The following is a 14,272-nucleotide window of genomic DNA, read 5'->3' as shown; positions in this document are numbered from 1 at the left end:
TTATCTTGAATATTTTTTATAAGTTTAAATTTGATCAAATAATCAATTAAAGGTTGTTAAAATTCAAATAGGTTGGGGACTTAAAAATTAGAGTTTGAAAGGCCAACAAGGGTTTTCGAGATTATTAATAATCCACTAATTGGAGTAAGATAAAAATTGGTATACTAGTAAGAGACTTGATTTCTAGCAATTGTACAAAATTTGACAAGAATTGCACAATAAAAACAAGAGACATTGGTACTATGAGATTATAAGCTCTTCAAGCTCATTATAACTTTTCAATTATATGACATTTTAGATACAACAAGACCTTAGAATCAATCTTAAGAGATTTTAGATAGTCTCAAAGGTAAAGGACACTTAAAGATTTTATACAATCATATGATATTTGTTCAAAATCAAAATATCCTTATCATCAATTTTATGGACTTTTCTAATCACTACTTATATAAGCACAACTACAATCTTTTTAATTTCAAGTTTTTGTAACTCTATATTTGTGATAGGAGATTTTTTTACTAAGATGATACATTTTGTATTATATACAAATTTTATCATATATAAAGAAATAGCTAAACTTTTCTTTGATAATATTTATTACAATCATGGATCTTCAAGAGATATTATGTTAAATAGAATGACTCAATATGTATCAAGATTTAAGAAAATTATTTTTAAGATATTTATAGTAGATAGAGAAACATCTTTGATTGTCTTTCTTTAAATTAATGGACAAACCAAACAAATAAATTAAGTATTGGAGCAATATTTGATAAGTATTATCAACTACTATTAAAATGATTAAACAAATCTTTTGTTATTAACAAAATTTATCTACAATAATATAATAAATCCTTTCACACAAATTAAAAACTATGTTTTAGGAAATTGGTACCTTAGAAAGTATTTTTTAACCACAAGAAATTTATTTAGATAAAACCTTAATAAAGTTGTAAAGATTTGGAATAATTTAGTTCTTGTTTAAAATTTTGTTTATTAGCTACATAGGCCTAATTAAATGCTTCTATTATTCATATTTTTTTGAAGGAAAAATAGAACAATTAACATACATAAAAACTATTTTTGTCCAATTTTATAGAATATGAGCAAATAATGTGTAAGTTATACAATACAAAATGGAAAAACTACCAAAATAAATATAAAATCTTTCTTTAGAGATAAAAACAAATATGTAGTAGATGTTAAACTGTAAATAATAATATGATGGAATTCCAATATTCTATTAATTTTTATGAATAGCATTTACTATAATTAAGTTTAAAATGATATTTTAGAATAATTTTTTGATTGTAAAAAGTTCTTATAAAATTGGCTTGAAAATTGCATATTTCATAATATAGAATATATAAACTAAATTTTAAGCTCAAACACACTTAAGGATCTAGTTAATCTTCAAAATAATACTTTTCAAACTTGCATTGAGTATAATAAAAGTAATTATTTGTAAATAGGTAAAACTAATGGATTCAAACTTTGTCATTGATGGTAAGAGATAGATTTTTTGGCAATAATATAAAAGAACGTATTTTCATATAAAACAATTACAGAAATTTGGCTATTGATACTAAAACATGATGTAATCATTTTCATTAATGAATACCTTATTATTATTTAATTATATAAATACATACATACATACATACATACATACACACACTTGCATTTAAAGGTATCTTCTATCAAATTTATCAAATTATTAACATTGTTAATTCTCTATAACAATAATCACCAACAACACTTAGCATAGATAAATATATGTGTTACTTATTTATGTAGAAGATGATGCAAAAAAGCACTTGGCACAATCATTACAATGCAACCTTAATGCATGAGAACATTTATTATTTGAAAAAAACCAAGTCTATGAACCTAGTTTTTTGGAATCCGACATGGAATCATTACTGAATTGACATCTATTGCATTCACTTAGTTCCACTATCTCAAGAGATCCTTCGGATTTCACCACAACATAGTACGAAACTGTCACAATACCTTGGGTTTGGAGGGACAGCACCGCATTGCAATTCTTGAAAGTTCAAACTCTGAAAAACTACCTCGTAGAGAGGTCATGAGATTACAGAAGGACTACCATAACCAATTTGAAACGAGGAGAACGAAAAATTATGTATGACAAATACCTCAACAAGAGCTTTCATTAGAAAAGCTACGTAAACTGAAGATTTACGAAAGTTACATGAATTTAAGAAACTGTCGAATCTACGGTGCTGATACAAGCAGCGGCTGGGGCTCCTAATTTTGAGAATCCAGGAAAATACGGTTAACGGGTGCTGGCGTCGGGAAACTTGTTGGTGATACGAGTAATATACTTTACAATTGTCGGATCCGTAAATTTTTTTAGCTTCATCAACACCTTAAAAAGTTCGGGTGATCGTAAATGTTGCCGGCATGGCGCGTGAATACACATGTTTCCCAAAGAAAACAGAGAGATTTTAAGGGGCGATTCACTGCTTAACTCTCGCTTCTCATTGTTGGGGGCGGCTGCACACACAGAAATCACTTGACACAAAGCCTGCACGCAGAGACCATATGGAACACAATAAGCACATGAAATTTGCTAGAGCGCCAGCATCGAACGAACCTAACGATGGTGCGGCTAAATCGTGACTAGTAAGCGACAATAGCGTTTAGATGGAGAATTTCTAACACTGAGGCACAACGAGGATAGGTATTGTTCAGCTACGGACAGGATATAAGTCAAATTCAACTTTAAATATTCAGGTCAATAAGAGCGAAAGAGACTTAAGACCTGAATTGCTCCTTTTGAAATGATGTCATCACAGAGCCTGCTGGAGTTCCTCACAAGGTTACTGAGGGCACCAGCTGCGTTTGCTTTAGTCTTGTCTTCCTCATCCTCTAGCAATAACCGAGTCAAGTAAGGAATACAACGTTGCAGTTGATCATAGAGCCGATCATCATGGTAAGCAGCATTACCAACCTGCACATCGTCATGACTTTGGTCATTTATTCGAGAGCTCCATCAGAGAAAGTAGAGCAAGTCAATCATGACATTCAAATTACACCATTGTAAGAGAGTGTGTAGACGTGGCGAACATAGTTCTAAGCTTCCAAAATGAATAAACTTATATAATTTTGAAACGGAGGAAACTGAGGACAGCATACCGCAAAGCAGGCAAACTTTCTTGTGTGCCTATCCGGGTCTACACACCGGTCAATGAGAATATTGATAATATCATGCTCAATCTGTTTAGAATATACACATCCAAAATGCTTTATATCAGATTTGTGTAGAAGCACAAACACAACACAAAACAAAATCGAAGGAAAATTTAGCGGCCAATTAGAAATCAGAAGACCACAACCGTTGCAGACTTTGGGCAACTTGATAAGACCAGAGCGACATACCAGAGCATCGTAGAAGTAAGGCGTGTGACGACACATGTTTCCTAACGCACTGCAAACCTTGGAACGAATCCCAGGATCAGTGTGGTTGAGACAGGCTTTTAAAGCACCCCATATATTGGCCTGTCCGATAGGCTCATAAAAATCCTGTGGATAATTCCAGATCCGTGGTTAGCAACTTATAAGTCCAGGTCCCGAAACCCAGGAAAAATCAATCGGATATCAAATCATGGGTTGAGCCCTGTTACCTTGTTCATGCGAGAGAGATTAGATAAGGTCATAAGAACATCCCGCACAACTTCTTTGGGAGAGGCAGGCCCCAAGAGTTTGGCCATTAAGGCAGCTCCGAGAAAGCCCTCTGAAACCACTTCTCCTGCCAAAACTCTTGAACTTTGCACCATTCGGGCAATTAGCCCAACTGGCCTGCCTAAATCATTCGTATGTAGTAACTCCAAGCATCTTACAAGTGGAGCTGCAGCATGTACCTAAACAAGCAGGTGCAAGAATTATACTAAAATATATAGAACTAAATTAACTGTATTAAAAATTCGATATGGAAACCTTTGAGGTACACCCTTCACATAAATCTGATCTATTTTGTCCAGTCTGCTAATGCCGATGACTTCACAATATCAAAGGTAAACCAATTGTGAAGAGTAGCGCTCCTCGTTCTACTTGGCAATGTGGACTATTCCGTTACAAAATTCTCAGCTGCATAATTCCCTGATGTAAATACATCTTATGTTCATGATGTTGTACAGATCATCGCATGTATAATTAAAGCAACATAGAGTTGATGAATTGCTTAATATCATCACCTTAACGACACCTTACCTCTTGCAGGAGTTGCCAGTAATGAGGCATGTTTGCTGACATAGCCCTGGTTAATTCAGTTCCCGAGTCAGACGCCGTTCTCCCACCAGGTGAGGGAGAAGCTGCACTATTTGGAACTGAGGCAGGAATACTCTGTGCTTGCGCAAAAGGAAATTCTAAAACTCCAACAATCTCATGTACCAAAGCCCGCAATCCATCACGACCACCACCATTTCCTTCCCACAACTGTAAATGAGAGAGATGAACTCGATCCATTAAGTCCAGTATGGACAGCAAAGATTCACGGCGAAATAAGACATCACGATAACCTCCACCCCGAAGGGTATATGCTAAGGCAGAGACGGTCCAGGTGACACCTACAGGTGACAACCCTATAATATCATCTCCTAAGCCATTAGGGTCATCACAATCATCCCTTTGTTTTGAGCCGCCAGCTAATAAGGTCACCAAGGCAGCAGGGAAACCCAATGAACAACATTGTTCAGCAACACTTGCACCTCCCCATCGAAGGCGAGCCTCAAGCAGTCCAACACATCCATCTCGGATCCCGTGCCAGCTTGTGAGCATACCAGAATTACGACCTTGTGCATCTTGGGTTGGAAGAGCACTCTGGGGAGATATTTGAATAAGATTACGAAGGGTAGATAGAGAGGGAAAGGACGGCAATGATAGCGAAGTCTCAGCAGTCCAAGGTGGAACTCCACTTTTCTGTTCAAGACCTTGTTCAAGTGCAAGAATTGATGCCAAGGCCAGCATAGCTGCAGCACAACGTGCTGGTAAAGAACCACCTGAAATGAAAATGATAAAACTAATTAAAACAGAGGTCCAACCTTGAAGACTCCAATACAGAACTGCGGTTAAGCCTCACAAGCATGACAGATAATGAAGTGTGCAATCACGAAAGAATTGAGAACAGCTCCATTCTCGAGAGTAGTCTTGGTGTAAAACTTATCGAACAATAAATTGAAATTAAAAACTACACTGCATTGAAAAGAGATAGACATGGGCAAGTTCAGGTACACGTACAAGCTCGGATATATACGTGGAGTTACCTTTAGAAACACTCTCGATTGAGGCTTGGTGAGCCAGAGCGGCCAATCTTGCACGCTGCTTTGGCTGAGAAGTGGTGAGTATGCAGCTAGCTCCACGTCTCCCTCTTGAAGCCAACCCTTGCGCAACAGCAGCAAGAGCTAAACAAGCATGGGTGATGAGATCTCCCGTTGTGTTTGTCATACCTCCGTCAGCTTCATTTGGCCCATTTGAAGCTGCCACACCTGGAGCTCCATGCAAGGACAGGACTCTATAAACTGCCCCAACTGCTGTGCCGTCCCCACCTCCACTAATTGTGTTATACGATGGTGGTTCATGTGTTGGAATTCCTGTTAGAACATCACATACCAACTGCGAAAGGTTGCAACATCCGAGTAGCACCTGAAAATACCACTTGAGAATTAGTTGATTCACCTCCAGCACAACAGGAAACGGTGCAAGAGTTCAGAACGATATCCTTTAATTTTCTTGGCTGTCTGCAAAGTCTAGCAATAATGAAAAGAAATCTCTTTCTCATCTGACTCCGAAAACAGGTACATAAAATTAAATAATGCAATATTGGCATTAATTACTCGCTCTATTTCTCAACTAAACAAAGAAAACAGAAAGAGACGGCGAATTTCGACTTTACTAGCACATTAACATCAGGATTGAGATTGGTAGACAGATTTCAATCTTCGCTCCTAAAAATTTCAGAAAGCTCAACCTACGATGTGGTCCTATGTAAGCAGTGTGTACAAACCTGGATAGTTGCAGAGAGTGCAGCATCAGATCCATGTAGGAGGGCATAAGATCCTGCAACCTGGACACCCTTCGACTTAGCTATACAGTCCGTCACAGTCTCGATCACCCCAGAAGCTCCATCGTCACTTCTAGAGCCTTCTTGCTCTCCCTTCTTGTCGTCGGCCCAATTTTCAGAGAAACCTCGCAAAGCTGCTAAAGGAAAGCCCTGCTTTTGTTCTCCCTTCCCTGATGCTAGCTTCATACTGGTCATAAGAGCCCATAAAGCCTTGTATGCTTCACCGGCAACTGGCGCAGATGTGCTTGCACCGGAAATGAGATTGGATCCTGAAACAAGACAAAGAACCTGATTAAGAAGTGTATCTTTCACTCCGCACTACTTGATTAGAAGAGAGTTTAGTAAACTGCACCTTTCACATGTTACCAAAAATTTAGTACAGGAAGACAAGGGGAATGAAATGAACAATTGGTCCAATTGTGCAAAGCAATGCAAAAGACTCCAGACCTGCAGCAAAGAACAGATGCGAATGTCTAGTCTACGGGAAATTATACTACCTGTTGCTCCCAAGCAAGAGCAGAGATGATCAGCAATGTTGTGCACTTTGGCTTGGGTGATAATCTGAGTCATTGTTTGCCCTTCCACTGTAGCTGCACCACCGACATTCTCAGTTCCATCTGCACCTGACGCCACCAATGTTGCAAGCCCTGTTGCGATTCTTGTAAGCAAGACTGCTACACAAGACGTCGACTCATATAAAACGCGACCAGATGAATCGTGAGCGTATGCCACAGCCTGTTAAATATGACCATCAATATCTCCAACGTATAAGATTACATACGCAGCATGAACCAATCACCAACACATAATGATGATAGATCATTCATGAAACACAACTCGTTGACAAATAAAAAGCTTTAGTAAATCCAACAGATAGGTGTTAATAGCCGAAAAACTGGCATCGTTCCCGATGATGAAAATGTTCAAGCACGAAACATTCTGGAAGCCCAACCTGAGGATAGAGGCGTAAAAGTGCAACACTAGGGTGAGCGAAAGATTCATTTATCTTCCCCGCTCCAACTTCGATAAGCTTGCGCAGAACACCTAGTCCCTGAATCAAAGAACAAAATTTATCAACTCTAAACATATACGTAAAATACCATATTAGTTGAACGAGATTAGGATACTCTTTTTACCTAAAAAAAGGCTCCAACTACCTTGATGAGGAGGTGAACATGTTGACCATTTGGAGCAGTCAACGTAGCCTTCAACAAAAGTATTACAGTCGGGATGACGTCCTCGACAGCTACAATCTGACTGATAGCGTTTCCAACAAGCAGGTTTGATAAAATGCGCAGCGATTGAGTAACTGCTGAGCTTGCCTGTTCACTGTCAACCAAATAATGAGAATCTTTACCTAACAAGAGCTGTGGGGTACATAGAACATTGTCACTGTTACGGATAAAACAGTGATAAGTGCGCTACCACGATGGTTTTAACATGTGAACGCTGAGTAGTTTGGGAAGAAGCCAACCAAGGAATTTGAGATATACTAGATCATTACCTAACAAGACCTGCAGTGTCCTTGGAAAGAAGATTGCGGAAAGGATGCAAGATGTGGGCTAGAGCACCCCTATCCTGCCCAACAGACTGAGCTCCTTTAACTGTCCTTGATGTGCTTTCTATTTTATCTAAAGTTGATGTCGCCTCCACACCTGCACATGAGAACTTCAGTTATGTATAGAGAAACCAGTTACGCATCAAAACCTTGAGATTACCTACATGGCAATTAAGAGCATACAATAAAATCAAGCTGCAACAACATAGATGAAGTTGATCCGTGCATACGAACCAGTTGTTCTGTTCCTACTTAACATTCCGCAGGACATAAAATTTCGATGACACAACAAAATGTTCGAGGGCACACTAAAACCAAAAACGATCATTGATTAGAAAATTTCTAAGATTAGTAGGAAACAACACTTGATGCCTCACAAGCGCAATTTGAGATCCTTTGCACCTGAAATAGATCATTGAACAAAAGCGACGACAGCAGGGAGGCTCACAGCAGTCGACAAAAAGACTTGAGTTTATTGCAAATATGAAGAGTGGGTAAACCCATAGTGTACCAGATGTAGTAGGCGTGGGAGTAGTTGGATTTGCAGAAACACCAGCACCCTGAGGAGTATGATTCCCATCGGTAACCAGGGAAGCTACTGCAGTACGGTCATTAGGAGCTGGGCTTTCTGATATAGTTCTCGTTCTTCCTAGAAGGACGCCAAATGAGTTCCATGTTAAAGCAACACAATTACAGAATCCATGTGACTAGCTAATGCATGCAAAGCCCATCAAACCCACAAGGACACGGTCCTGAGCTATGTTTATTCTGTACTTTCTCATGGATCTTAAACTATTTTACTGCAACTAATACATTTACAGTGTGACTCGTACTTTTCAATTTTTTTTTAAAAAGTCGGAGAGTTATTTCTCTCTATACTGCTGATTAATCCACTGGAAAATCTACTTTCACACTTGAAACGAAGGAATTTCACAACCATCACTTAGACCGGACATGATTAAATCCAAGTTCATGATAACTTAACATGTGAGAGCTTGGTGTTCAGACTTCATTACAACAACCTGACAAAGATTACACTAAGCAGACAAAGGGAAAAAAGACAAACCAACGGCAGGACTGGCAGCAGCGCTGCGACTAGATGGCATTGGCGAAGCCAAAGTGATATTCACTTCTCCTCTCCACGCTGCATCACAGCCTCTAGCTGCAGCGGTCGCTGCCCGAGCATCCTGCAAATCATTCAGTGATGAACATGAGAGCTATTATTTACAACAACGACCCAAGCCTTCATGCTGAAGATAAAATATCAGAAAAAATTCTGAATCTCCTCAAAGAAGACATTAACGTGCTTATTTAAACTCATAAACGTACCCTTGCAGCCACTTCATCAGCTGTCTCTCGAACAAAGGGGTGCTCCAACAGACCAGGCCAAGTGAGGCGGTTTTGAGAAACCTGTGAAATCACAGCCTTGAGACTTAAGCTAATTGTTTTGATAGGTCAAATTTATGAGAAAATATATTATTCTTAATCAAAAGATCAAGTGTTATTGTTCTACAATTTTGCAGACTAATGTCACAAACATATTTTATTAGTTTTTTTCATTTTTGCATGGAAAATAACAATATTCTAGCTATTGTAAATTTTACTGAGCAAATAGCTAACCCTACTCTAACTTGAATATTAGGGATTTTTATCTATATGCACCTCGCTAATTGCCTTAGTGCGAGTACCACTTATTAAAGAGGCTCGCTGAAAGTAAAATAAATGATTTACTGCTGCTAACTGCGGACTACCTATGAAGCACTCCTCGTTCGTTTTATGAATCTTACCGAACTTTCCGAGTAATCAAAAATAACAATATCATAAAACAAAGACTCGAAGTCAAGATATTAAGCATCAAATTTTTAAAAGGTACCTTGTTCAAAAGACCTTTCAAGAAACTTTTAAAATTCGGGCTGATGCTATCAGGATACTTTACAGGGTCCTGCATATTAGCACAACATATGATTTAAAAAGATGCATCCACTACTTGCGGTAAAGAGCATAGCGTATGGGCCATGACGAAAGTACAGAATTTCGGTATAATTAACACTAATCACACGAGAACAATATGGAAACTCTAAGGATGTATCACTGTTGAATTCATTGACCTCAAGTATTCATCGCCCCTGCTCCTCGTCAACACAGACCAGCACTACATACAGGAGGAAGTAGTATCTGGATATCTTCGAAATTAGATTAAGAACACTAGATGTATGGAAAGCACACGATATCTTGAATAGAGAAGTACCTTCACGATATGTCTTATAAGTGTGTATACTGAGTTTGTGTAGAAAGGTGGCTGACCAACATAAAGCTCATACCTGTTCCAGATATCCATAAAACCATCAGAGAATTACTCTGTCTTCAGACATACACAAACACCACAATCTAGATAACAAAATTGCACAAAAGTGAATTACTAGTCACCACAATACTGGACTAACAATTTCACACAAACATAAAGACAAAAATAATTTAGATGTGCTAGGGATCCAAACTAAGGACAAGATTTTGGCCACCAAAAACTGAATGAGTCACTGAAGCTGCAAACAAAAAAACTTACAGAATGACACCAAGGGACCAAAGATCAGCTGTGTGGTTGTAAGGTTGCTCTCGAACTAGCTCAGGAGCCATGTACAGCGGCGTCCCTATGTGCGTAAATCATATCAATAACAAGCTGAGTAAGCTGAGTAAACCGAAGTCCTAAGTGATAGAGTTGAAGTGATACAGATGAAGTGTTCAGCAGTAGGAAACCATGAGAAGAAGACATGATTCTATATGTACGTAAATATGTGTGTGAGCGTGTGTGTACCTTTTATAGACCGCAAAACCATTGTGTTGCAAGACATCGCCCTCGCAAAACCAAAGTCACAAAGCTGAAATGGCAAGAGAACAAATTTTTGTATTAAAGCTTGCAGGGCATACTATAGTAAAGAAATCTTTAAGGACGTCAATTCATATTTTGACGAAAACGTGTACCACTGCGACGACTTATTCGAAAGAAGTTCAAATCATAAGAAACGCAGAATTCCAATTGTAATTTATAATCTAAATAGAAAACTCGTTTCGAAAGCCAAAATCAAGAAACCTTTCAGCAACAGGAAAGGCTCATTAGCAGCATAAGCTGGAAAATGAAAACCAACACATGAATGTTTGTAAGTAACTACCTTCACTATCCCTCCAGCACCAATCAAAATGTTTTGTGGTTTCATATCCCTGTGAATGATCCGGTGAGAGTGAAGATAATGCAGCGCCTTGACCTGTAGCTCACGAGACCAAAAATCTTCAGAGTATAACTGCAGCATCTAACTGATAATGAACTTTCATAGGTGCAATGACAAAATTAACGTTGACATTTTCAGAAGGTAAACTAAGCTTACCAATTGTTTTGCTATTGCTTGTACTTGAGCCTCTGGAAGATTCTTGTCATCTTCCAGGATTTCAAACAGTTCACCCTATTTCCAATCCAGGACAATAAATTAGATATCAGCAACTTAAACATTCAAGTGCTTTATCCATTTGAGATAACAGGAATGTGATACGATAGCGACAAACAGATCAGTTCGAAAAGCATGTCATTAAATATTATCCTTCCATATGATATGACATCAAAAATTCACTGCACCCACGTTGAAAATGAAATCCTGTTTTATTCATCTTAAATCCTGTCTCTGTTATCAAGGGACTAGGAAGGCCTTCCTTCCGCAATGAATTGTAAGACTTTTGTAAATAAATTGCACTCCGATGAAGAGATGCAATGAGATGCACTTGCAGAAGGACATACCTGAGCAAACTCAGTCACAACACAGAACTCCTGGGGGCTTTCAAAGGCATCAAGCATTTCAATGATATTCTCATGCTTTAATTGCCGCAATATCTGGAGAGACATGGTACTTAACGAATTGCAAGTATTACAAATCCCGTCTTTTGATTATTTCTTTAACACATAAAAACTACATGATTACATAATCGTGAAAACATGAAGAAGAAATTCCAAAAAAAGATGTTCACCTGATCAAGGACTATATATTGTAAGGAACAAATACAGACTTAAATGTGAACGGATTATCTATTTACTATTTAAACAACCTACTACATTTATTCTCATGGGAACCCATGGAAACACACCTCAATCTCCTGTCTGAGATTATCAATATCCTTGTCGCTCTTGCCATGCTTGAGTATAAACTTCATTGCAACCGTCTGCAATCAATGTGGAGTTATCGCAAGTCAATAGATCGACGAAATATTCGAAGCAAAACCCGGATGTAAAAGAGTAACCGCGTGAACCATTGAGGATCTCTGCTTAAGTGACATGCTCACATGATACAAGTGGTAGAAGGTACTAACCTGACCCGTGTACTTCCGACGGCCTTTATAAACTTTACCAAATGAACCCTCCCCCACTAATTCTATCACATGATAATTTTCCACGCCCATCCTGCAAATAAATCATGAAAGGATGAGCTACTCCGGCTAATGAGAATGAAATGAGAATGAACGATCATGCCAAAAATGACATCATTGTCATAATTACACTAATGCAATGCAATATCAGGGAAAAAGGTATCCACATAATTTGTCACCCATTCAGGTGTATGCACACCATTATACTTCATTCTAACCAAGAGGCAGACAGTCTAAATCAATAAGAATTGCGTTCGCATTCCTCGAAATCCACAATCCAGGTTGATTCCGTCCATGACAGTAATCAACTCCTCGACCGGCAATGTCGACCAAATTAGGTGTTTTCGGGCCACAATCACAAGTAGACTACAATCGGCTGACTCCACATCACAAATCTACAGCTGCAGACAAGTTCATGGCCTCTAAAAGTCTGCGACATTCTAAAAATAATAAAGCGAGGTCAATGGCCACGGCCAAGAAAAGATGCATGGCAGATCCTTTAAAAAAACCTTTAAGGCTTGTACAAAGCTCTAGATAAGTACCATAAATAAGAATTTAGCGGAACAACAATGTACGTATCTACCTATCTGAGGTTGCTGAGCAGTTCGCACGCACAGATAAACTACCTCCACCTCCTCCCCTTGTTCGTAGTCGTCTACACCCGCCCGTCTCTGTTCTCGAGCCCCTTTGCGAACCCAAACCTCAAACACCGAGTAAAAGGCGCAACGGAGAAGCCTTCTAAATGGATCGGGGTAGTAAGCTAGCGAGGAAAGTCATCGCGACCTAAGTCCGTCCTGTGCCAGCTAAGTCGACGAGCACATGGCTAGACCAGGGTGCTGATTCTGATATGCACAGAGAAAATGTGGCCACAACCTAATTCCGAGCAGCTGAACCAAGGAAAACCACCAAACCAACTCTTCACAACCACAACCTGGCATAATTCTCAACCTACTCCCCTAAACACTCCCGAATCCGTAACCCTAACAAGGATAATCACCGCATGACGCCAGATGTCTGAAGCAAGCAAGCAAGCAAGCAAGCACAAAAGCTTCAGCAACACCATAGGGTCGGGGGTTTCATCTTCCAGGGTCCTCCTGATCACCGTACCCTCCCTGCCAGTGACAATCTCCTTCCTCTCTTGCCCTACGTAGGATACAAATCTGTAAGACTTTCTTCCACTCGCCCCAAGCTCAACGCAAATCCTTTCCTGGACAGTGTTTCTCAAGAGATGCAAGTGTACATAGCTAAATCCTAGAGCGATAAGGTAAGAAAAACAATGGCGTCGATGGTGGCAAGCGCTAGGTGCTAGCTAGAGTTCGACAACAGCTCTCGCAAAACTGCTGCAACGGAGTCTCACTACTTTTCAAAACCAGCGGAGGGCGGGAAGTCTGGTCGAGGCCCTTTTTGAATAGAGCGAGGCTTTTTTCATTGGGTACCCATTGTTCCCCTTTGCGTGCACCGGTTGTACCCGGTTACTCGCTGCGTGATTCAAAGCACAGAAGACAACCGTCTTGCTTTTCTGCCCCCTGTTTACCGTCAATTGGCGGTGGATCCCAAGACTCTCCCCTTCGTATTGATATGTCCACAACTGTAGCTTTATTATAAAGATAATCCATAAATATTTTTGGGCTTATACTTACATTGGACGTTTTTTTGATGAGTATTAAATATCAATAATTTTGAAGTATTATCTATGATAAGCAGAAATATATTTTAGTTTGATATGTTGTAAAGTTGATGAACATGATTCTTCTAAACTAATGCTTTAAATGTGGTAAAGCATTTGAGTATTCATTCAATATATTTTGGTATAGTAATCAACTAATTCTCATGTGGTAAATTCATCATAGATGTTATTTTTTAAATATCATTGTATGTATTACCTTTGGTGTTGTATGGCTGTATTTTTGCGTTTAATATTTAATAGATTAAATAAAAACTTGTATATTTAAGCACACAATACGTATAAAAACATACTACTTAATACACCAGATTTACATGCCAGGGTATATTCATTAAATTTCAATTAAAATTCTCAATCAATGAGATGGCTTTATAATTTTTACAGATAAAAATTTAATAGACTTATAATACCAAACAACCAAAATATAATATTTTAATGTAATTGTATCTATAATATCACCATGTTTATAACTATGTCTATATATTATGTGTCTGAAGTCTCACTTTAATATATATATATATATATATATATATACATA

At 38.5% G+C, this 14,272-nt stretch overlaps 1 protein-coding gene across 5 annotated transcripts; it reads right to left on the bottom strand.

The window, feature by feature from the left end:
- Window positions 1–2,059: 2,059 nt before the first annotated feature.
- Window positions 2,060–13,412, bottom strand: LOC112283805 (serine/threonine-protein kinase TIO). 5 transcript variants are annotated; one of them, XM_024522988.3, is made up of 25 exons: window positions 12,634–13,412; window positions 11,994–12,084; window positions 11,772–11,846; window positions 11,428–11,520; window positions 11,024–11,098; window positions 10,811–10,903; window positions 10,456–10,519; window positions 10,207–10,291; window positions 9,892–9,964; window positions 9,517–9,585; window positions 8,973–9,053; window positions 8,710–8,830; window positions 8,155–8,292; window positions 7,590–7,740; window positions 7,243–7,414; window positions 7,038–7,136; window positions 6,583–6,820; window positions 6,029–6,354; window positions 5,289–5,667; window positions 4,237–5,024; window positions 3,651–3,887; window positions 3,406–3,549; window positions 3,163–3,243; window positions 2,789–2,977; window positions 2,060–2,551 (listed from the first exon to the last, which is right to left on the bottom strand). In XM_024522988.3, exons 2-25 carry the CDS (start codon window positions 12,081–12,083, stop codon window positions 2,300–2,302), a joined length of 4,113 nt encoding a protein of 1,370 aa, XP_024378756.1. In that variant the 5' UTR covers window position 12,084; window positions 12,634–13,412; the 3' UTR covers window positions 2,060–2,299. The 5 variants fall into 5 exon arrangements, with proteins under 5 accessions (XP_024378756.1, XP_024378758.1, XP_024378757.1 ...); XM_024522990.3 differs by having other exon boundaries at window positions 11,428–11,536; window positions 12,634–13,336; XM_024522989.3 differs by having other exon boundaries at window positions 13,158–13,291.
- Window positions 13,413–14,272: the final 860 nt, after the last annotated feature.

This window comes from Physcomitrium patens, chromosome 6, assembly GCF_059467195.1.
Source record: "Physcomitrium patens ecotype Gransden chromosome 6, ASM5946719v1, whole genome shotgun sequence".
NCBI lineage: Eukaryota > Viridiplantae > Streptophyta > Bryopsida > Funariales > Funariaceae > Physcomitrium > Physcomitrium patens.
This window is presented reverse-complemented; position numbering and strand designations above follow the sequence as displayed.